Here is a 22817-nt window from a genome sequence, read left to right on the forward strand (position 1 = left end):
ATTCTTGGCCTGAAAGCACAAGCTGAGAAAGTTTCTTAATCTCTAAGGCAGATATATTCTCCAACTCTCTCCTGAACTATAGCCATAGAAGATAATGGAGAAAGGAGAAACTTCCCAAGGCCTAAGCCAAGGACCTTGGAAAACAGTGAACTTGGAAAACAGTGAACTTGGAATTGAGTCCTCATTAGATATATCTGGGACTTCCCTGGTGGTCCAGTGGTAAAGAATCCACCTTCCAAAGCAGGGGACGTGGGTTCGATCCCTGTTCAGGGAACTAAGATCCCACATGCGGGGCAGCTAAGCCCGGGTGCCACAACTACTGAGCTCACGCATCTCAACTAGAGAACCTGCATACTGCAAACTACAGAGCCCACGAGCTCTGGAGCCCACGTGCCACAACTACGGAGCTCATGTGCCCTGGAGCCTGCACACCACAACTAGAGAAGAGAAAACCCACCACAACTAGGGAGAAGCCAATGCGCCACAACGGAAGATCCTGAATGTCTCAGCGAATATCCCGCGTGCCACAACTAAGACCCGACGCAGCCAAAATAAATAATAAATCTTAAAAAAAAAATGTATATATATATATATATATATATATATATATATATCTCTTCCACCCATAGCATAAAGGATCCTGACAACACATTCCCAGGGTGATCTTAAAATTGACTTCCCATTCTTTCCCAATCTGAATAGGACTATTTGTTTCAGTTACCATTCCTTTATTCCACCAATGTATACTGGGTGTGTGAGAAACTAATAACTTGTCATTTTAATTCACAGGTTTCCAGATAATGAAGGACCACACCTGGATCTGATGTAAAGAATGCTATTTATTACTTAGAGATGCTGGGCTTTGAGTCTGATGCACTGACTTTAAGTGACTTTTGGATTGTATCTCTCAAGAAAGATGGAATGGGTTTTGGTGGCAGGAAAGAAGGTGGTAACCTGCATATCTGATAGCCAGAAAGGCAGATAATAGTGATTTTTGCTGACTATTTGCATCTTGCTTATTTCTCATAAAATGGCAGGATTGTACTTCCTGGACCTCTTGGAAATGGGTAAGGCCGCATGACCAACTCCTGGCCAAGCATTTATTTGCTGGTGCTAAATGCTTCAGAATTCCCTCTTTCCCTTTGTCTTAGCAACCAGCAATGCTGAGGTGGTGGCTGATCTGACAGTCCCTGCGTTACTGTAAAAAGCGGAGCCCCTCTGCTGATCCACAGTTGACATATTTATTTCTCTCTCAGGTATGCTGCCTGTTTAAACCATAAAGATATGGAAAATGTTTGATACTGAAACATGATCTAATCTATCTTGACTGGTGAAAGAACCAATCGCCACAATTTTCTTCTCAGTACACTTTCACCAAAAAATATGAGATTGTGGGTTCCTAATTTAAGTAAAGGAACTTAAATTTGTTTTTCCAAAGAAGTTTGCAGGATGTGAAATTGACAACAAATTAATATCTAGAATGTACAATAAAGAGACAGGAACACCAAAGAAAAAAAGTTGTGCAAAGTATATACCCACAAGCTATTTACAGAAAATTCAAATGCTAGCAACTGTATAACAAGGTGCTCAGACTCATTAGTAATCAAAGGAATGTAAATTAAGAAAAGATATTATTTACACCTATTAGCCTGGAAATAGAAAATTGGAAAATTGTCAAGCATTGGCAAGAATGTGAGAATATGGGGATCCTCAAGAATGGATGATGGGAAAGTGACTAGTGAAGTCTTTCCAGAGGACAATTGGTTACAACATAGTCAAATTAAAAATCATTAATACTAGTTCTGGGTGTAAAAGGTATGGAACAGTGTAAGACAGATTGAGATGAACCATTTCTATAAATTAATATATGTATGCAGAACAGTACACATTTTATAAGAACACATTCAAAAATATAGACAGTAAATCGATTAGAATGTTTACCAATGACAGCAGAGGGCTTTGGGAAAAAAGAATGAGGATGAAGGGAAATAATAAAAGCTTTAATGATAATGAGGCACAACCTGATTACCACCACTATCCGCACTAGAGATCTCCCCCTAAATAAGTAACTTTGTACTTACCTCATCCCAACCAAAAGTGTGTTATGTAAAAGGAGCAAATAATTTTTTCAGTAGTTGTCATATGGCCAGTGATTGTAAGCCATAGAAAGATACCCTTGAGTACAAGTAAATGCCAATGACCACAGGTGAATCATTTTATAACCTTTAGACTAGTATACCTATACAATGTTTAACAATTAGTTCAGAAGCAGGGAGTAGGGGCTGGATTTGTAGGGTTTTCTAATTTTGAGATGTAAATATTGCCATCACAGTTGATTTCAAACTATCAAGGATTTAATAAACAGATGGCAAAACTCCTGAAAATTTAACAATTGGTCCTCACAAGCTGGTAGGAGCATGTTTTAAGCACTACCTTTGAGACTCCAGAATTAAAGCACAAGACCTACTGATTTAAATGTAGATCTTACCAAGAATGGCACATAAACACTTAGAGGTTTTCTGTCCATAAACTTGTAGAAAGCAACACATTTCACCCACATTCAATCTTTAACATGACCTAATGGGAACTTCTTCCATTTTTCAATTTGAAATGTTTAATTATTGTAAAATCACAGGCCACAATATTTAATGGGGTCTAGCCACAGCTAGACCTGAATCAAAAACTCTAAAGCTTGGGTGGTGTATTTTGTTCCTACCTACAGGGAACAAAGTACAACAGTGGTATGTTCTTACCACTTGGACAAAAGACCTTAGCTCAGGTTAGGAATACAGAGTGTCTGGACCTACCATCTCACAAAGGCTTTCTACTTCTCCCAAAACATTGATCTGTCACCTAACAAGCCTGCTTTCCCATTCAACAGCATGAGTATGCCAATCTGTTCCATTTCCAACATCCAGTTTTCTTCTTGTTCCTCTTGTTTGGCAGACTCTGTTCTTCAAACAAGGTAGGAAAAGTTACACAGTTTCTTAGAATCCCAGTCTCCTCTACCATAACCTGAGAATTAATTGAGAACAGTGTAGCCTCCTCAGAGTTTTATGGAGATTAGATTTGGAAGTGTCAGTACAGCTCTTGGTACCTGGTACACGCTGGCATGTCAGTTTCCTTTTCGTCTTTCTTCCCATGTCCTCACCCAGTTTTGTGGACTAAAAAAACAACAAAAAATGAGCAACATTAGTTTCTGACCTAGCTTTCTTCTTCTCTAATACCCTGTTTCCTCCTCAAGGACATTTTTTGCACGTACCTTTGCAAAATCTGACATTTATCATTTGAACTCTGTTCTGAAACTCCCATTTCATCAAACACATGATGGCCTCTCCAGTCACCACGAAATTGTTACAGAATCTACTTATCCAGATTTCACTCACTACGCTCAAGCAGCTGAAACTTACAATATTCCTCATGAAAGGTTAGGAACCGTAGATTTAGTTGAGGTTCTCAACAAGGGAGGTACTGTAGGCTAGGGTACATCTTGGAAATGTGGGAGCATTTTTGCTTTTCTGACGACTGGGGACAGAGACACGGAGGCTCAGGCATTTAGTGGTTAGGGGCAAAGAATGTTAGATATTCTAAACAGAAAGAACAATCCCACACATGGAGTATCTTCCTGAACACAGTTTTAATATCCCAGAGTGCCAAACCCACTATAAGTACAAACTAATGATACTTCAGTAGATGAGATACTAAAAAGATTTTTCATATATTTATGCAAGAAGTCAACATAATTTAAGAGAAGGATGTTATAGAGAGAAAAGCTTAAATGGGATAGAGACTTTTAAAACTATTGAATAGTTTACTATCTCTCTACTTTCTATCTACTCAATGTTATACAGCATTTTAAAATGCATATTAGTTAAAAAGGGTTTCAGTGTAGAAATGCAATTATTGCAAAAACGACAAGGCAGATTGCAAATATATGATAGCTTTGGGACTCCTTTTGCGACTTCATGCCAAATATTATAAAACTAGCAGAACACTACATTTCATTATAAAAATATTTTTAAAATTTCACATTCTTATCATCTTCCATTATTTCTTTGTAGAACAGGGACAAACACTTATATTGGAAAACTAGCATTGGCATTATTTTGGGGTTGCCTGTTTTCAGCTCTTACTACAATATTGTCCCTTATGGTTCATCACATGATTTCTCTACAGCCTTTATTTTTTATTGGAGTAGAATTGATTTACAATGTTGTGTTAGTTTCTGCTGTACAGTGAAGTGAATCAGCTATGTGTATACCTATATCCCCTCCCTCTTGGAACTTCCTCCCACCTCCCCCCCCATCCCACCCATCTAGGTCGTCACAGTGCACCGAGCTGAGCTCCCTGTGCTATACAGCAGGTTCCCAATAGCTATCTATTTTACACATGGTAGTGTATTTATATCAAACCTAATCTCTCAATTCGTCCCACCCTCTCCTTCCCTCCCTGTGTCCACATGTCCATTCTCTATGTCTACATCTCTATTCTTGCCCTGCAAATAGGTTTATCTGTACCATTTTTCTAGATTCCACATATATGTGTTAATATACGATATTTGTTTTTCTCTTTCTGGTATACTTTGTTCCTTTTTATGGCTGAGTAATATTCCATAGTATATATGTACCACATCTTCTTTATCCATTCATCTATCATTGGACATTTATGTTGTTTCCATGTCCTGGCTATTGTAAATAGTGCTGCAGTGAATATTGGGGTACATGTAGCCTCTTATTTATAGTTTCTTTCCAATCTATTCTATAGTCCCTATTGCTTATGGAAGAATATAGCCTCCCAGGCTGTTTTAGCTGAGACTGAACGTATGTTCCAACATGTAATGGGATTTCAAAATGGCAGGAGACGTGTACTTTGTCACTAACACTTTATGTCACAATATATGAAATTTTAACACCATACTTGTAATACTGAGTTCATTTGCAAGAATATCTCACCATTGCTTTCACTTCAACAGTCTGTAATTTTTAAAAATTAAAAAAAAAAACAGTCTGTAATTTATCTTGGCATATTAGTCCTACTTCAACTGGGGTTGTTCCTCCTCATTACATATAAATAAGTTCTCTTTCAATTATGCACAAGAGTAATACTAGATTTTATTCTAGTGTCCACTCATACCAATGCTTCAATTTCCCTCTGTGTCTTGCATGGAGTGACTTCTGATCTTCTCACTTATTTGGGAAGAAAGTACTAATACCTGACTACTTCATTGTCTTTTAATATATTTATGGCTGAACATCTACATGCTTGAATATCTAATTTTTAATTTTTAAAATTTCTCCTGTATTTAACAATTATATTGATTTTTTAAAACTATGCAGTTAGGTTATATTACTGATTCATTTCATTTTGGCATAGAAAAGAAGGCATTACAAACATTTGTTGTAAGGGTGCACTGGGTCTGATAGGGCTGAGAATCATGGATTCCAGGGAATGTTTACAAACATGGGCTCTCCGGGGTCTTCAAGAAAATTCCTTAGCAGTGAGGCCAACCCTTATTCTGTGAGGAGGAGGTAAAGACTATGGTTATCAGTGTCTTTGAAGAGTATCATTTCCTTTAATTAATTCTTCTGCATTCATTAAAAAGAATGAAATAATACCATTTGCAGCAACATGAATGGACCTGGAGATTATCATACTAAGTAAGGTAAATCAGACAGAGAAAGACAAATATCATATGATATCACTTATATGCAGAATCCTAAAAAAATGATACAAACAAACTTATTTACAAAGCAGAAACAGACTCCCAGATTTAGAAATGAATTTGTGGTTACCGGGGGGAGGGGTGTGGGGGAGGGATAGATTGGGAGTTTGGGATTGACATCTACACACTGCTATATTTAAAACAGATAACAAACAAGGACCTAATATATAGCACAGGGAACTCTGCTCAATACTCTGTAATAACCTAAATGGGAAAAGAATTTGAAAAAGAATAGATACATGTATACATATAACTGAATCACTCTGCTGCACACCTGAAACTAACACAACATTGTTAATCAACTATACTCCAATTTAAAGAGAAAAAAAGACACAGAAAAGAAATTCTTCTGCATTGCAAAATAATCTGTTTCCAGTATATATTTAAGAATAAAAATGTAATTTACACTACCCATCTATTATAATGGATAATTTTTTTTTTAAATTGAGAATCCTAATTTCTGGTGAGGATGCAGAGCAACAAGAACACTCATTCATTGCTGATGGGAATGCAAAAAGGTACAATCACTTTAGAAGACAGTTTAAAAGCTCATTACAAAGCTAAATATAGACTTACCATACAATCCAGCAAGTATACTTCTAGATATTTACTCAACTAATATGAAAATGTATGTTCACACAAAAATCTGCACATGAATGTTTATTACAAATTTATTCACAATCACAGAAAACTAAAAACAACCTAGATATTCCTAAATAAGTGAATGGATAAACAAGCTGTGGTACAAATGGAATATTAGTCAGCTATAAAAAAAGAAGCAAATTATCAAACCAGGAAAGAACATGGATTAATTTTTCTTAACATCTTTATTGGAGTATAATTGCTTTACAATGGTATGTTAGTTTCTGCTTTATAACAAAGTGAATCAGTTATACATATGCATATGTTCCCATATCTCTTCCCTCTTGTGTCTCCCTCCCTCCCACCCTCCCTATCCCACCCCTCCAGGCAGTCACAAAACACTGAGCTGATCTCCCTGTGCCATGCGGCTGCTTCCCACTAGCTATCTATTTCACGTTTGGTAGTGTATATATGTCCATGCCACTCTCTCACTTTGTCACAGCTTACCCTTCCCCCTCTCCATATCCTCAAGTCCATTCTCTAGTAGGTCTGTGTCTTTATTCCCGTCTTACTCCTAGGTTCTTCATGACCTTTTTTTTTTTCCCTTAGATTCCATATATATGTGTTAGCATACAGTATTTGTCTTTCTCTTTCTGACTTACTTCACTCTGTATGACAGACTCTAGGTCCATCCACCTCACTACAAATAGCTCAATTTCATTTCTTTTTATGGCTGAGTAATATTCCATTGCATATATGTGCCACATCTTCTTTATCCATTCATCCGATGACGGACACTTAGGTTGTTTCCATCTCCTGGCTATTGTAAATAGAGCTGCAATGAACATTTTGGTACATGACACTTTTTGAATTATGGTTTTCTCAGGGTATATGCCCAGTAGTGGGGTTGCTGGGTCGTATGGTAGTTCTATTTGTAGTTTTTTAAGGAACCGCCATACTGTTTTCCACAGTGGCTGTATCAATTTACATACCCACCAGCAGTGCAAGAGTGTTCCCTTTTCTCCACACCCTCTCCAGCATTCACTGTTTCTAGATTTTTTGATGATGGCCATTCTGACCAGTGTGAGATGATATCTCATTGTAGTTTTGATTTGCATTTCTCTAATGATTAATGATGTTGAGCATTCTTTCATGTGTTTGTTGGCAATCTGTATATCTTCTTTGGAGAAATGTCTATTTAGGTCTTCTGCCCATTTTTGGATTGGGTTTTTTTTTGTTATTGAGCTGCATAAGCTGCTTGTAAATTTAGGAGATTAATCCTTTGTCAGTTGCTTCATTTGAAAATATTTTCTCCCATTCTGAGGGTTGTCTTTTGGTCTTGTTTATGGTTCCTTTGCTATGCAAAAGCTTTGAAGTTTCATTAGGTCCCATTTGTTTATTTTTGTTTTTATTTCCATTACTCTAGGAGGTGGGTCAAAAAGGATCTTGCTGTGATTTATGTCATAGAATGTTCTGCCTATGGTTTCCTCTAAGAGTTTGATAGTTTCTGGCCTTACATTTAGGTCTTTAATCCATTTTGAGCTTATTTTTGTGTATGGTGTTAGGGAGTGTTCTAATCTCATACTTTTACATGTACCTTTCCAGTTTTCCCAGCACCACTTATTGAAGAAGCTGTCTTTTCTCCACTGTACATTCCTGCCTCCTTTATCAAAGATAAGGTGACCATATGTGCGTGGGTTTATCTCTGGGCTTTCTATCCTGTTCCATTGATCTCTATTTCTGTTTTTGTGCCAGTACCATTTTAAATGCATAATACAAAGTGAGAGAAGCCAGTCTGAAAAGGCAGTATACTGTACAATTATGTGACATTCTGGAAAAGTATAACTGTAGAGACTGTAAAAAGATCAGTGTTTTCTAAGAAGGAGGGGTAAGAGGGAGGTTGAATAGGTGAATCACGGGGGATATTTTTAAGGCATACATTCTGTATGATAACATAATTGTAGATACATTAAATTATGCATTTTTCAAAACCCACAGAATTCCATAGCACAAAGAGTAAACCTTAATACATGCAAACTAAAAAAAATCATTCAGGAGCTCAGGGGATTCTAGGATGGAATGCAAACTGTGACAAAACAATCTAATTGTACTACAAATGTATGAAACAACTTTACTGAAAAGGTGGAAAGTGGGGGAAAGGTGTTGAGCAAAGTAACTCTGGAAATGAGTGGAGTCTCTAACAGTAAAGCAAAAGAAATTGTACGTAAGCACTGTACTCTCATTGATAAAGTTGTTCCCACTGGGGTACAGGTTAACAATTCTGACACCACTATATATGTACATTGGAGCTGAGCAATTAAGTAAATAGATGGCAGATGATAGGAGTCAGTTTTCTCACTGTTGAGAATTTACAGATAAGCAAGGGAAGGAAGCTAGAGTGATCCATATGGTAATAGATTAGAGTTTGAGACATCAATATAAACTCAAGTTTAGCTTAACTATAGATATAGATGGTTACATATAAAAATATTTCTAGATATGTACATGCAAGTTTTAGTGTATGAGTTAGCATAACACATACTTCTTTGATTTGTAGGCTAGAATAGTTGATTCTAGGACTGACGCAGAAAATCAGCCTGAACTTAAGAATAAAAGGTAAGACTGTGAAACTTTTAGAAAAAAAAAAAATAAGAGAAAATCTTTAGTAACCAGAGCTGGGCAAAATTTCTGAGATTTGACACTAAAAGTATGATCCATAATCATACTTATAAACTTGACATCATCAAAAATTTAAACTTTTACTTTGTGAAAGACCTTGTTAGGAGAATGAAAAGGAAAACTATAGATTGAGAGAAAATATTTGTAAGCCACATATCTGGTAAAGAACTAGTATCTAAAGTATATGAAGCACTTCCAAAGCTCAAAAGTAAAAAAACAAAGAATCCAAAAGAAAATAGACAAAAGTCACGAGGAGACATTGTACCTAAGAAGATATTTAGATAGCAAATAAGCACATGAAAAGATGTTCAGCATCACTAGACATTAGGGAAATGCAAATTAAAACTACAGTGAGATAATCACTACACAACTATCACAAAAAATTTTAATTAAAAAATTAAATAAAAATGATAAAAAATTTTAAATGATAATTAAAATGTTTTAAAAGTAATGACAACCCCAAACACTAGTGAGGATGTGGAGAAACTGCATCACTCATACATTGCTGAGGGGAATGCAAAACGGCACAGTCAGTCCAGAAAACATCATGGCAATTTCTTTAAAAACTAAACATGCAACTACCATACAACTCAACAAATGCACCCCTGAGCATTTATCCCAGAGAAATGAAAACTTATGTTCACACAAAAACCTGTAATATTCAGAGCAGTTCCATTTGTAATAGTCAAAAATTGGAAACAACACAGCTATCCTTCAATGCGCGAATGGTTAAACAAACTGTGGTACATCTATACCATAGAAAACTACTCAGAAAAAAAAAAAAAAGTACCAACTATACATAGTTGTTGAACCATACAACAACGAGGATGAATCTCCAGAGAATTATGCTGAGTTTAAATAACCAGCTCCAAAAGGCTACATATTGTTTGATCCTATTTAAGTAACATTCTTTAAATGACAAATTACGTAAACAGAGAACAGTTTTGCAGATGCTAGTGGTTAAGTGAGGTGCGAGGGAGGTGGATATGGCTACAAAAGTTCAACATGAGAGATCCCTGTGGTGATGTATCTTGACTATGTCAATGTCAATATCCTGATGCTATTGCACATAGTTTTGCAAGACGATGCCATTGGAGTATACTAGGAAAAGGGGACAAAGGATCTCTCTGGATTATTTCTTATGACTGCATGTGAATCTACGATTATCTTAAAAGTTTAACTCAATTAAAAAATCTAACTGAGAATCAGGGCAATGGAGAAGCTTTATTGTATATCCAAATAATTCTGTTAGAGGCTGCTATATTACCCACGTACTCTGGACAAAGCATGGTAATGTTCACTTTGTAGTGGAAAGACTATGGGCTTTGTCATTAGAGACCTTGGATGAGATATAGCTTACCACATATCAGCTGTGTGACCTTAGACAGTCTGACCTCCAGTGTCCTAATCTATAAAACACTAGATTCCTTTTGAGGCTTAAGCAAGGTAGTGTCTAAATTAGATACATAAAACACTGTATACTTAAAACCCTTGGCACTGTGTCTAACCACACAGTAAGTACTCAAACGTTAGCTATCATGAAGGAGAAAGAATCAGAACAATTGTTTAGCAAGCAACTGTTTCCCTGTCCCTGTATTAAACTTGACAAGGGATTATTAGATTATAAAACAACATATAAAAGAGACATAGAATGCCAACTAAGCAAACATGTGTTAACAGAAGTGTATATGTGATTTTTTAAAAAACTGTCTAGTAAATTTTCCTTATTTTTAAAGAGTGTATGATTACAGAGACTGGAAAAATTAAAAAAGAAACACAGATAATGCAATCATCGTTACAGAATAACATGACTAACCTTATTTTTATATGCATATATTTTTAGAACACTGATATTATGCTGCTTATATACCATTTTCAAATCTACTTTTTGATTGCATGCATATTTTTCCACGTCATCCAATATCTTAAAACATCTTTTTCAATGTTGCCTAAATTAGCGCCTATATATACAATGGAATATTAACTATGTACCAACGGACACGTTAGTTGATTCCAATTTTTTTCTACTGTAAAAACTAACAGAAAAATTCTAGTTACATAAAACTTTGTCTAAGTTGGCTATTGATAAAGGAATGCTTCCTATAGAGGGGATATTAAGAAAAAGAATATACAGGTACCACCCCCCTTTTTGAAAGTTTGCTTTACGCCACTTCATTTTTATAAATTACCCACATTAGTACCTGTTTTCGCTAATGGAAGGAAATCCAAAGAGGATTTTGGGTTTTACAAAAAAAAGGCGAAAAGCAAAAATTACACTCAGCATTTGTTTTGCAGGGGGCTGTTATAAAGGCAGTGTGTGCCTCAAGCAGTGAGAGTGGCCCCGCTAAACTCCTTCCCCAGGAACTACACTCAGAATCTCAGCATCAAGCTGCCATAGCTTTGAACTGTTTCTGTGAGCACCTGTGCTTTATCTTGATTTACTTTGTGCATCCGTTAGCAAAATGTGTCCTAAGATAATTGCTTCTTTGCTTTCCACCATTTCGGCTTACGAAAAGTTTAATAGGAATGCTCTACTTTCAGGTGGTGGGGGAAATTTGTACTATAAAATTCTTGATTTGCGTGACAAATCCTTCTGAGAGGAATGAAGCAGGATTCTTAAGAAGATGCTTTTTTGGAAGTTAAGTATTTGTTCCACTTGAATTAGTTTCACTCTGATCAACGTATATTATGCTTTTTAAAGTAGAAGTAATAGAAACTTTGGAAGAAAGTGAAAACACCTCAGAATCTATTACAATCAACGAAAAGAATGTCAAGTACATTGTGAAAAGTACACCAGATATTGGGAAGGTTTATTTCAAAGCAGTTAGAGCATTCAAATGCCAGACAGTCTATTATTGTGAAAGACAGTTCAGGCCTGCAACGGAGGCTCAAACTAAACTCTGAAATCATTTAGGAAGTGACAGAGGAAAGAAAAAAGGGAAACATATACATAAATTCAACAACCCAAATTATAGTTTCAGGGAACAGGCACATAATCAAAAAACAAGAAAGGACTGCAACAGGAAGTTGAAATTAAGTTTTCAAAAGAAAAAGCAATAAAGACAGGATAGACCCTACTACTTGAAGAATAGGATTAAAAAATCATCCAGTGAAAAGAGGCAGAACTGCTTAATTTTGATTGTGTTTCTTCTTTATAAAGGAGAAAAAATCTTTATTGTATGGTAGAACAATATTGATAGAAAGTTGAAGCCCAAGATGGATACAGCAAAGTGATAACTGAGGGAGGAAACTTCACATCGCAAAATGTCACAGGGTAGTGTAGTTAATCCAACAAGCGGTATTTCATGAAAAGGGAGGGAGTTCCGCATTTTAATCCACAGCAACATGATGCAAGATAGAAGCAGTAACGTTACTTTCCCAAGAGGATGATATAGCTACTAGCTGCATTTCAGATTCAACTGTAGAGATTTTAACCATGTACATGTACAGGCGCCTTCAAATGCAGTAAATCAAAACATCCTTATTGGTTGGGGATAGGCATCTGCATAGCAGCAGCATAACTGCTGCTCAGTGAACTAGTTTTTAGCAGATTAGAGTCGCCAACCCTAAATATTTAAGAAGACTCTCAACAAATGTTACTTTTGTAATCTAAAATGTTAATCCTTAATTACCTTGACTTTATAGCCAGAAACTGCCAATGACAAATTGGTATTATAAAATACATGTTTTATTGATGTATATTGAAAGATTATCTTAAGACTCAGATAAGTTCAATTAATTTCTCAGACTAAAAGAATCTCCTCTCTAGTTCTGTAGCCTTAATTAACGTCAAACATAGGTGCCCTACTTCCCCTCTCTCCAAGACACTTAGAATTGATCTCTAATCAGGATATAACTACCCAAACAGATCTTTCTGGATTCATGGTATTTTTCATTATTATTTTAAGCTTTCAAAACCCAGTAGTTTATGCTAAAACAAATGAAAAGAACTACCCCCCATTTCTAAATAAATATTCTCTTTGATCAGAAGTGAGCCAGAGAGACCATGGAGAAAGCAACCCACTTTTTTCTATGCTAGCCTGACTACAAAAACAAAGGGAATATAAGAAAGATAAAGGTGTAATCCTACCACTCTTCGAGAAAGACAGGCCCAAGTCCAAAAATTAGATTCAGTACAACTCAAGGTAAACCTATTGCTTTATCAAATACATAATGAAAAGCATGGACTGGTAGGAAAACTGTTTTTCTAATTTCAGTAGATGTTTGTTTTCTCTTTAAAATTGTGTAGATTTCTTAAGTTACCAGGCTATGCAAATTGTCACAGGCAAAATCAAATTTATAAATAAATGATATCTATTGCTACACAAGACTAAAATAAGAATTTTAAATTTAGCGATAGGTCAAAGCTAAGTTTTCAATAAGGATTTCATTAGTGATAGAGCTTTGTACTGAGTTTTGCTAGTCCCTAAGCCAATTTATTTTAAATGGCGGATTTTCTTATCTTCCCAACTCATTTTAGTTTGGAAAAACTGCCTTCACTCTGATACCTCTGAGTTCTCCAAACAATATCACAAATTAGCTAGCTCTTCATGTATAAATCACAGAGAGATTAAACAAACTCAGGGGTAATTTGACACTCAGCCATAAGATGTATTTTGGTTGGTCTCATTTATTTCCCTCTTGCTTCTTCTGTTACTTTGCATTTTAACCACTGTGCAGAGAGAGATTAAATACTTTAATCCATTTTATTATCTAACATTTGTCATTTACTTTTTGGTAATATTTTTAAAGGGAGATATAAGATATATGTCCTTCAGGACAAAGTCCTGTCATTCTTCCCAGTTCTCTATAGTTTTCTTACTGTGGTAAACACTGCACTTGAATACACTGAGAAGGTCCTTAAGAAGTCATTAGTTACCTATTAAGGCCATTTAATTACCTTTGGATGAGAACTCTTCCCTAATTCCCAGTTTAGAAAGGCCATTTCAGGAAGCAAGTTAGGATTTTATTATTTTGGAATTAAATATCAGACTACAGTTGAAATGTTTATCAACCACCTCAGAAAAAGGAAGAATCTTGAAATAGCTCCCTGTAGTTTGTTTATTTGGATAATTCCTGGTTTTCATCAACCTGGATTTAATTCAGATGAGGGAGAAAAGAAAACTCTTAACTCTGACTACCCTGAGATCATCATGTTGTAAGAAAGCCAAGCCACATGGAGAAGCCATGTGTAGGAACTCTTATTGGACATCCTAATCGTCACACCATCCCAGCCGAGGTGCCTGTCATGAGTGAATTTGCCTTCGGAGGAACCCAGTCCTCAGCCACGGAGTCGCCCTAGCCTTCCAGTCTTCCTAGCTGAGGCCTCAAACATCACAGAGCAAAGACAAGACATGCTTGTTATGCTCTGTTTGAGTTCCTGGACCAATCTACTCTCAAAAGAAAATTCAGAGAGCATTACTTGATATAAATATTTTATTGAGCAAGAGACAAACCTTTTGCAACAGGGAGACTTCAAAACCAAAAGTAACACGAAGCTCAGGTCTCAGCAGTTACACCTCAATTTACAACGAATGAATGAAAGAGTTCGTTGAACCACCCTAGGGTTAGGAACACCAACCTCCAGCACAGTTCAGCATCCTTGGATTCAACCAACTGCAGATCATGTAGTACTATAGGATTTACTATTGAAAAAATACACATATAAGTGGACCCAAACTGTTCAAACCCATGTTATTCAAGGGTCAACTGTAGATTGTTTTCTATTGTGACTGGTTACTAGAAACTTACATTCCTTTTAGGGTAATAGCATTGTATAAGTTTACTAATTTGCAGCTTATTGGCTAGGAAGCTGTAAGGTCACACAGACATGAAGAAAGCTTAAGATTTGTTTAAGGTCAGAGTCAGCATTTCAGGGAAATCAGCACAGCTTATTTTGGTTATGTGATATGAGTGTTTGATTTAGGGGTATATTCAAACTATGGCCTCCATTTTGTTTTTTCTTTAACACTATAAATATAATAGAATGGTGTCTTGAGCTGCAAAATTTTGGTGTACGTTGTGATGCAAAAATGGTAACTAGAACACTGATTAAGCTGTGGGGGTCATGAGAATGAGCAGAATTGACCAGAGGCTCCAACAGCTGTGCTCTGAAAAACCACTACATGTTTGGACAGAGGCAACACACCCAAGGGCTGCTTGCAGGCAATGACTGAGTTCTGTAGGAGACATGCACCTCCTTGGATGGGCGATTTTGACTGGACTTCCTTGACGGCCTTGCTGAGCCTTCCTTAGACTGTAATGGCATGCTTCCATTCAACCTTCCTTCCATCTCTTCCTCATTCACATTCAGACTTGCCCACGGTCTGACTGCTCTTCCAGCCTTTTCCATCTCCCTCGTCATTTTTTCTCATATAGGCATTTTCTCTAATAAAATCCTTTTACACTTAACCCAGTCTTGGTGTCTGATTTCAGAGGACCCAGACAAACACCAGTAGTACCAGAAATGGTCTGAAAAAACACACAGTAAGATGAGGGTTTGGTACTGGCTTACCCACCACCAGGCAGACAGAGGACACCATCCTCCTTAGTAGGTGGATCACACACTTTCTGGCAAAAGATAGTGGCTAAATTGCTAGATTTTAGTGACCTCTCACCAGTGCATTCGTGATGGCCTTGGTAAATGCTCTCTGGAAAATGTTCAGGAGGTGAATGCTGCGACAGGTAGGGATGATACTGGCATTTGAAAAAAATTGGGGGGAACAATGCTTACAAAGATAGAGGGGTTGGCTGGTTACTGCTAAGTTGCATTGACACTTTACAGAAGGATAATGAGAGATGAGGGCTGTAAACATCACTCAGAAACTAAATAGAAGAGCCAGAAAGCCTTGGTGGTAGCTTACTAAGAGGCCTGTCTCTTGCTAGGAGGGTAGACACAGTTAAACAGCAGGCTGAAGACTTGATTATTAAAGTTCCAGAGCTCAAGAAACATTTTAATTCTCAGCCAAGGCAGGTCAGTTGTGTGAAGGTCAGGGCCCTGGTGGGGAAAACCCAGAACCCTGAAACTGGATAGGGACATCTGAGTGGTTGTCCTGAGGATGTTGATTCTGCAACCTTCCAGACCCTCTGGGACTGCAGAGGTAGCATAATCCTCCCCAGTAAGAACAAGCCCAGCACGGCAAAAATTTCACCCTGACAAGGCAGTAGGTGATATACACACGGGCTACCCCTACTATATGTCTTGGCTGCCAGGACAATAAACAGGGTTAAATCTCAGCTTAACCCAGCTGAAGATGGGCTGGGCCTTATAAGGAAGCAAAGAGACTATACACCTAAAGAATTATATGAATGACCTGGGATACACTAGCAGGAGCCAGGAAACTATTGCTGGAAGTGGATTTTGCAGTGCTTGATCAATGGGGACAGAATGTACATTTGAATAAGCCAGAATTCATGGACTTAGAGACACTTTATCAAGACCCAGGATTTAACACCCTAGCAAGGACCCCAGAGAGTAGGTAAACTAGCAGCTGGGGTAGTTCCTAAAAGCCCGGCTAATTCTCAAAGAGGTTACCCTAAAAGAAGGCAAGTGGAGGAATTAAGTAGCTGAGGAAAGAGGGCATGTGGTATGGATATGTAAGGCCAAAAGACCCACCAGAAGATCGAGCTCTGTAGGAGGGCACAAAGAGCACTCCATTTACCAACGCCATCAGGAATGCACTGGTTAGAGGGGCACCAGTACCACTATGAAATTCTGTGATGGCTTTCCTCTACAAGCCAGGGATGTTGATACTAGAGGCAGTTGCATAGCTAGGCTGGTTACCATCCATGGAGATGAAGGGGCTTTAAGTAATAGAGGACAGATGGCAGCACTTGTCTGTCAGGAGCCAGGAGGCTGTAATTATCATAATGACTGGCAAGGCCAGAGGGCAGCCAAGGCTGCTTGACCTGCCGGGAGTTGTAAAAATGGTTAACAGAGCATGGTGTCTCTAGAGGCAAAACATATGGGCAGCTAACAAGGGTGTTGCTTAATATTACAACCAAATAAAGAACAGAGGAGCAGGATGCTGAAAGTGACTGACCAACAAAGTCACAATCGCTTACTCAGTTCCCAGACCAGATGTTCACATCTGTAACCCTCTGACTAAAGAAGGGGCTGGGGATCCAGGAGGAAGGACTCTGTTACACCATGGCAAGCATGTACCATGACAATAGAGTGCCTGTACGTGTGATTCAAGTTGATACAATTGGCGGGTGGAGTAATCTCCACATTGTCTCTGGCCTCTGGAGTGAGAGCTGTCATAGTGGGGATAGTCATATGGAAACCTCTGAAACTGCCTCCCAAAATAATTTTAAAAAAGCATTATCATATCCCATAGAGGGGTGTGGCAAAGATGAGTACCAGCATTAAATAAATATTGGAAGGATGCAGGAATGGTGGGTTCTATCATATCTCAATTTAATTTGATACTCTGGCCCCTCCAAAAAGCCAGATAGCTCTTGGAGAATGACTGTAGACTGTCACAACGTCAACCAAGATGTATCCTAGATTGTAGCTATCGTACCAGGCATGGTATGCTTGATAGAGCAAATTAATATGGCATCAGGTACACATACCCAGCCATTAGTCTAGTGAATGTATTCTAATCAATCCCAGTCAGGAAAGAGAACCAGGAAGTTTGCATTTGCGTGGATGGACGACAATATTCATTTAAAATTTTCCCTCAGGGCTATGTTAACTCTCCTGTCCTTTGTCATAGTCCAAAGAGATCTAGACCTTCAGGACATGCCACAGAACATCACACCTATCCATTATATCCATGATATAATACTGACTGAGCAGGAACAACAGGTGGTTGGTAGGCTGGAGGCCATGGTAAAATGCATGCACTCTAGAGGGTGAGAGTTCAAATTTTCAGGTGCCAGTCCCTTCAGTGAAGTTTTAAGAATCCAGTGATCATAGGTATGCTGGGACATGCTTCAAAGTAGAAGACAAATCACTGTATCTCGAATTCCCTGCACAAAGAAGGAAGCAATACACGTGGAAGTTCTCTTCAGCTTCTGGCAGAAACCTAGGAATATTCACCCTGCCCATATACAGGGTGATACAAAAGGCTGCCAGCTTTGACTGAGGTCCTTGGACTGCATGGCAGTGAGGAGCGAACACTTCCATACACAGTTTCTTCCCTTTATTCTTCACTTGGGTCTCTCTTGCGCCAAGATCTGACTGTTGACCCAGCCTTTGCCAGCTCCCTTCCCATTTTCCATCCCAGGTATATAGCTTAATAAATGAGATTGCATGTCTAATCACATTTTGGCCTCTGATTCTTGGAAGACTCAAACTAACACAAGTGCTTTAGAGAAAAGTCACCTAAAGAATAAGAAATCACTGCCATCTTTAAAAAGAGGCTCTAGAGGAAAGAAAAGGGAGGAACCAAATTTACTGAGTGAAGAGAGGATGGTCACATGGGGTAGGAAACAATGAAAGTATGTGTAGCCGTTCTCATCATTCCACCACCTCAGTCTCAACTGAAAAGAAACCAGAACCATCATCTGGTGTGAGGAAGAGTTAATCAGAGCACGACTTTGGTGGTGTTGACTACAAAGCCAGACAAAGGCAGAAGAGATATAGGATCCAATCAGCCATTGTTAAAACATCATTAAGATTGGTGGCTCAGTCAGACAAGAAGACTGTTAAAATAGATATTTCAACCATGTAGCTAAGGATTAGCGAAGGAAGTTAGTTACTACTGTGTAGAGAGTTGCAATCTCAAATCAGAGGGAAGTAATTTAACTAACTTTAATTTAGTAATTTAAGGGTTGAACTGGAACCTATTTGAAATAAACCTAGTATGAAAACTATGGGCTTAATATTTTCCTTATTGTGGTGACTCTAAAAAGGCTCAAAATATGTCTCATTTTAGGAAGAACCATCCTGGCCATATGCAGCCACTGGGTCTTGAGTTCTAGTCAGATCTCAAGTCTGTAGGGGAGCAGAATATGACACACAAAAACATGCCACTTCAGCATAAGGATTATTTTGAGCTGAAGACAGTTGAGAAATAGCAGACGCCAAAAAAAAAAAAAAATGTGCTCTGCCCTCCCCATTTGCCTGAAACAAACTTAGATTCGTAAATCACTGGAGACTCTTACCAGCCCAGAGACAGCGCTAAGAGGAATCTACATAACATGCTTTACCAAAACAACCCTCATCTTCCATTGGTTCCCCCATATATTTACCTTGGAAGCTTAAAACCCTCTTCCTTTGTCTTGTCTCTTCTCTACCATTTACTGTTCTTTGTTAAAATGCTGCATAAGCCCAAGTTCTAACCACCCGTATGAGTTACTCATCACTGAGTTTCTCTCCTGCATGTGAGCTCACTGCACGTTAATAAACTGTTTATTTTTCTCTCGTTAATCTGTCTTTTCAGTCTAATTCACAGAGCCTCAGCCAAAGAATCTAGAAGGGCAGAGGAAAAAGTTTTCAACTTTAGCTTATTGGATACTTTACCTTAGTCATGATTTATTAACCTGGTAACTGCAACTCATTTGAGATAATAAAACAATTCCCTTAGTAGAGGCAGATACCCTAGGAAATTAGTAAAATTTATGTTTCAAGGAGAATTGCCCCTTGTATTACCCCTTCTAAGACCCTGAGGCTCATTTTGAATTCAAAATTTTATATTAGGAAGGATCCCCACCCCCGAATTGCATAAGCTTCAAGCCCCACAAAGCCAGGATATGCCCCTAGAGGCTTCTATAGCAGGCTAAAAAGTGCGGACATTGTCCCAAATGCAGGGTCATGTACGGATGTCAGGCAGGACAGTGATGTGTCCATATTTGCATTTTAGAAAGATTACTCTGGGAACAATGTAGACAAAGTGTGAAAGAGGACTAGGTCTGCTGGGAAAACAGAAGGAAGCTGTCATTGTATTTCAAGCAAGAATAAAGACCTTTTTCCTTTTTATTTTGTGAAAGGACTTCATGTTCCTTTTGAAAGAGCAAGATCCTCTGGGGCATTTCTAATTTTACATATAAAAGCTCTGGCTTCCCATTTCAGAAGTATTATTCTTCCTCCAAGAAGCTGAGGAGATTCAAACCTTCTGCAGTATAACAATCTTTCCTTGCCTTCAGAAAGTAAAATATGGAGTTTCCATACTCAACAGTGTTAACCTACTAGCAAAAGTAAGTAACGTAACAGCAACAGTTTGTTTTAAAATTACCTGTCAGTTTAAAAATTGAAAATATAACAGATTCTCAGAGACCTTTTTAACCCAATAAGAGATTCAAATAGAGTATATGCTATATCCCTGGATGATAAACTTAATATTACAAAAAATATCCTAAGAGTACATATTTTCACATTGAATACATTTTAGAGTTCATCTGGAAGAAGAAGAATATATCATAGTCAAGAAGACTGAGAGAATTAGAGGTGGGTTGTTCTACCTGAGGGAAAATCTTATTTTAAAGCCACAAAAACAAAAACAGTTTTTCTTCACAGGCATGAGAATAAGCAAGGAGAAGTCTGTTCAAAGTCTGAAGTCTGAAAATGGACCAAGTATAAATCTTTCACATTAATAGGGTAAGAATGGGCTGGTAGATGGCTAGCCATTTTCTTCACAGCTCTCTGGGAAACCAGCAACTCCTGCTCTATGTGGGAGCTGTGGGGAAGGTCTCTCCTTCCTCCTGAGGGCTTAGACAATCACACAGGCTATGTACCATAACAACTGTCTACTCTCCCAGAAGGTTACTGTGACAAATCCATACTCTGCCTTGGGGTACTGCAGAGAAGGAAGAAAAGTTTTATACAGAGTTTATGAGTATTCCTCGGAACTCGGTAACTACAAGTTTTCGAAATGTATATTGGGTGTGCAGATCAAGCACAAAGACATACTGAAAATAAGTTGTTAGAAAGTCAAAAGCATTTTTAGTTTATGCTCTTGATTCAGGACTACATTGGGGTGAGTTCTTTGGAATGCACTTAAACACTTTCCAATTCGAATTCTTAGTGAATGGGACATAGGTGCATGTTCTTCTCCAGATTCTGGAAATACCTGACTCTAAATGGCAGACCCCTTGCTAAAGTTCCTAGGTAGAGAGTCAGCTCATACACCCCTGCACCCTTAAGCAAAAGGCTAAAGGGCATTGTCCCCCATACTAGACACAAAGGAGAGGACCCATCACCTTTATTCTGAAGTTTAGCTCTCCAAGCAAGAGATCTACCTCAATCATATGAATTCTCCTACCAATTTCCCCTAAAACTTCGCAACCCTTCAGAGCATAGGAGAAAAATGGGACTCCCGAGAGAGAAAGTATCACAGGCCATGGGGGTACAGAGGAGGCACAACCAACTGTCTTGTGGAGGGGTACGAGAAAAGAATACACTCTACTCTTCTATATCCTAGGTTGCACTTGCCAATTTACACATGTATGCCGTGCTAGAGTATGAGTTATTTGAGCACAGAGAGGAGGCTCATAAGTCTTTGTATCACCATGCCCAAGCATAGTGCCTAACGCATTGTATGTACTCAAATATTTACTGCGAAAAAGAATTTAGAAAATACTCTGTGGCTGTCAAAAGCAAAATACTGATCTCTGGACCTATTAGTCTGGGCTTTCTCCTTCACACCTCCAGAAAGAAAGAAAAAAATTCTCTCGTCAAAATCTCACTAGATGCAAAGGCAGAATGGATTACCTGTTCTACTCATGAAGCAAAATATGTAGGTATGGTGTAGGAAATCATCTCCACTAAATAGCTAGGAATAAAAATAAGGTGTTTGGATTTAATGTTTGATTACCACGTAATGGTTTGAGCAATGGGTTCCAAAACCTCAAGACAAGGTGCCAATAACCATTTGAAAAACAGGCCCTCAGAGAGCCTGGTGTACTGTGTATTGCAATGCAAAGTGTGGCATCTAGCAGATTTTGCTTTTATTAGGTTCTAGGGACCCCCATTAAGAAAGATTTTAGGACATTTATTATTTACCCTCCGTCTTGAATTTAATTTTTCCTTGAGGGAAAAAAATGCTGTCCCATAAATAAACTGAATCTTCTCAATCTAGACCTTAAAGAATAAACCTATTTCTATTTAACCTTTAAAACTCTGAAAAATCAATCTTTCTTGTTAGTACCCAACATGTGTCAAATTAAGTGTTACTAACGTATATGATGGAATAGGACTTTATCAAGAAACTAGAATGAGTGTTTCAATATTTGCAGAGTTACCTATTTTGCCATCTGACAGTATATACTACAGCTGATCAATCTTTAGCAGACTCTTTAAAAACAAAAGCTTAAGACCGTCTTCACTACTTCAGAACCACATAAGAAATTCAGAAGTGTTGCATTTTAATGTCAACTGTTGTAGTAAAAGTTGCCAGTGCCTGCCCAGATCCCTTTTCACCAGGCTGATATATGTATTCCCCAGTTGCTATGAATATTGGGGACTCAGTGTTCACAGCTGCATCCTTTTCCAGAAAATTACCCTTGATAATAGAGGCCACCTCACCCAGAGGTGTCTGGGACAGCCCACAGCCAATGACCCAGGAAGACAAGGGTATAAAGACCAGCCATTTTGCCCCACAGTGGGGCACCTTATGGTGCCATTCATGTCCCAGAGAACATATCATGGTGCCCATTACTATGTTCTGTTGAATCTCCTTCCGAATATCTATCATTTTCTCACCATTCTAATTGTTTCTCATCCCAGTTCAGGAGCATCTCTCACCTGACTATTTGAATTGCCTTCTGAATCAATGTTCATCTTTCCATAGTCCCTTCTCTACAATATTGTCAGAACACTCTAAGATGCAAATTTAATCACCTTCCACTGCCCCTCCCACGACACAGGTGCCTCTACTTGAAATCCTTC

At 38.0% G+C, this 22817-nt stretch overlaps 1 protein-coding gene across 9 annotated transcripts in view; it reads right to left on the reverse strand.

Moving 5' to 3' along the window:
* HHLA2 (HHLA2 member of B7 family) overlaps nt 1-22817 on the reverse strand; it is a 160482-nt gene that overhangs the window by 132586 nt on the left and 5079 nt on the right. For all 9 annotated transcript variants that reach the window (XR_012331532.1, XR_012331534.1, XR_012331533.1 and 6 more), the window contains exon 2: nt 3098-3164. Coding sequence is in view for 2 of the 9 variants with exons in the window: in XM_073804256.1 (XP_073660357.1) it covers nt 3098-3143 (46 nt within the window). In the remaining 7 variants the exon portion in view is untranslated. The remainder of the gene's footprint in view (nt 1-3097; nt 3165-22817) is intronic.

Source organism: Tursiops truncatus, chromosome 4, assembly GCF_011762595.2.
Source record: "Tursiops truncatus isolate mTurTru1 chromosome 4, mTurTru1.mat.Y, whole genome shotgun sequence".
In the NCBI taxonomy this organism is placed as follows: Eukaryota; Metazoa; Chordata; class Mammalia; order Artiodactyla; family Delphinidae; genus Tursiops; species Tursiops truncatus.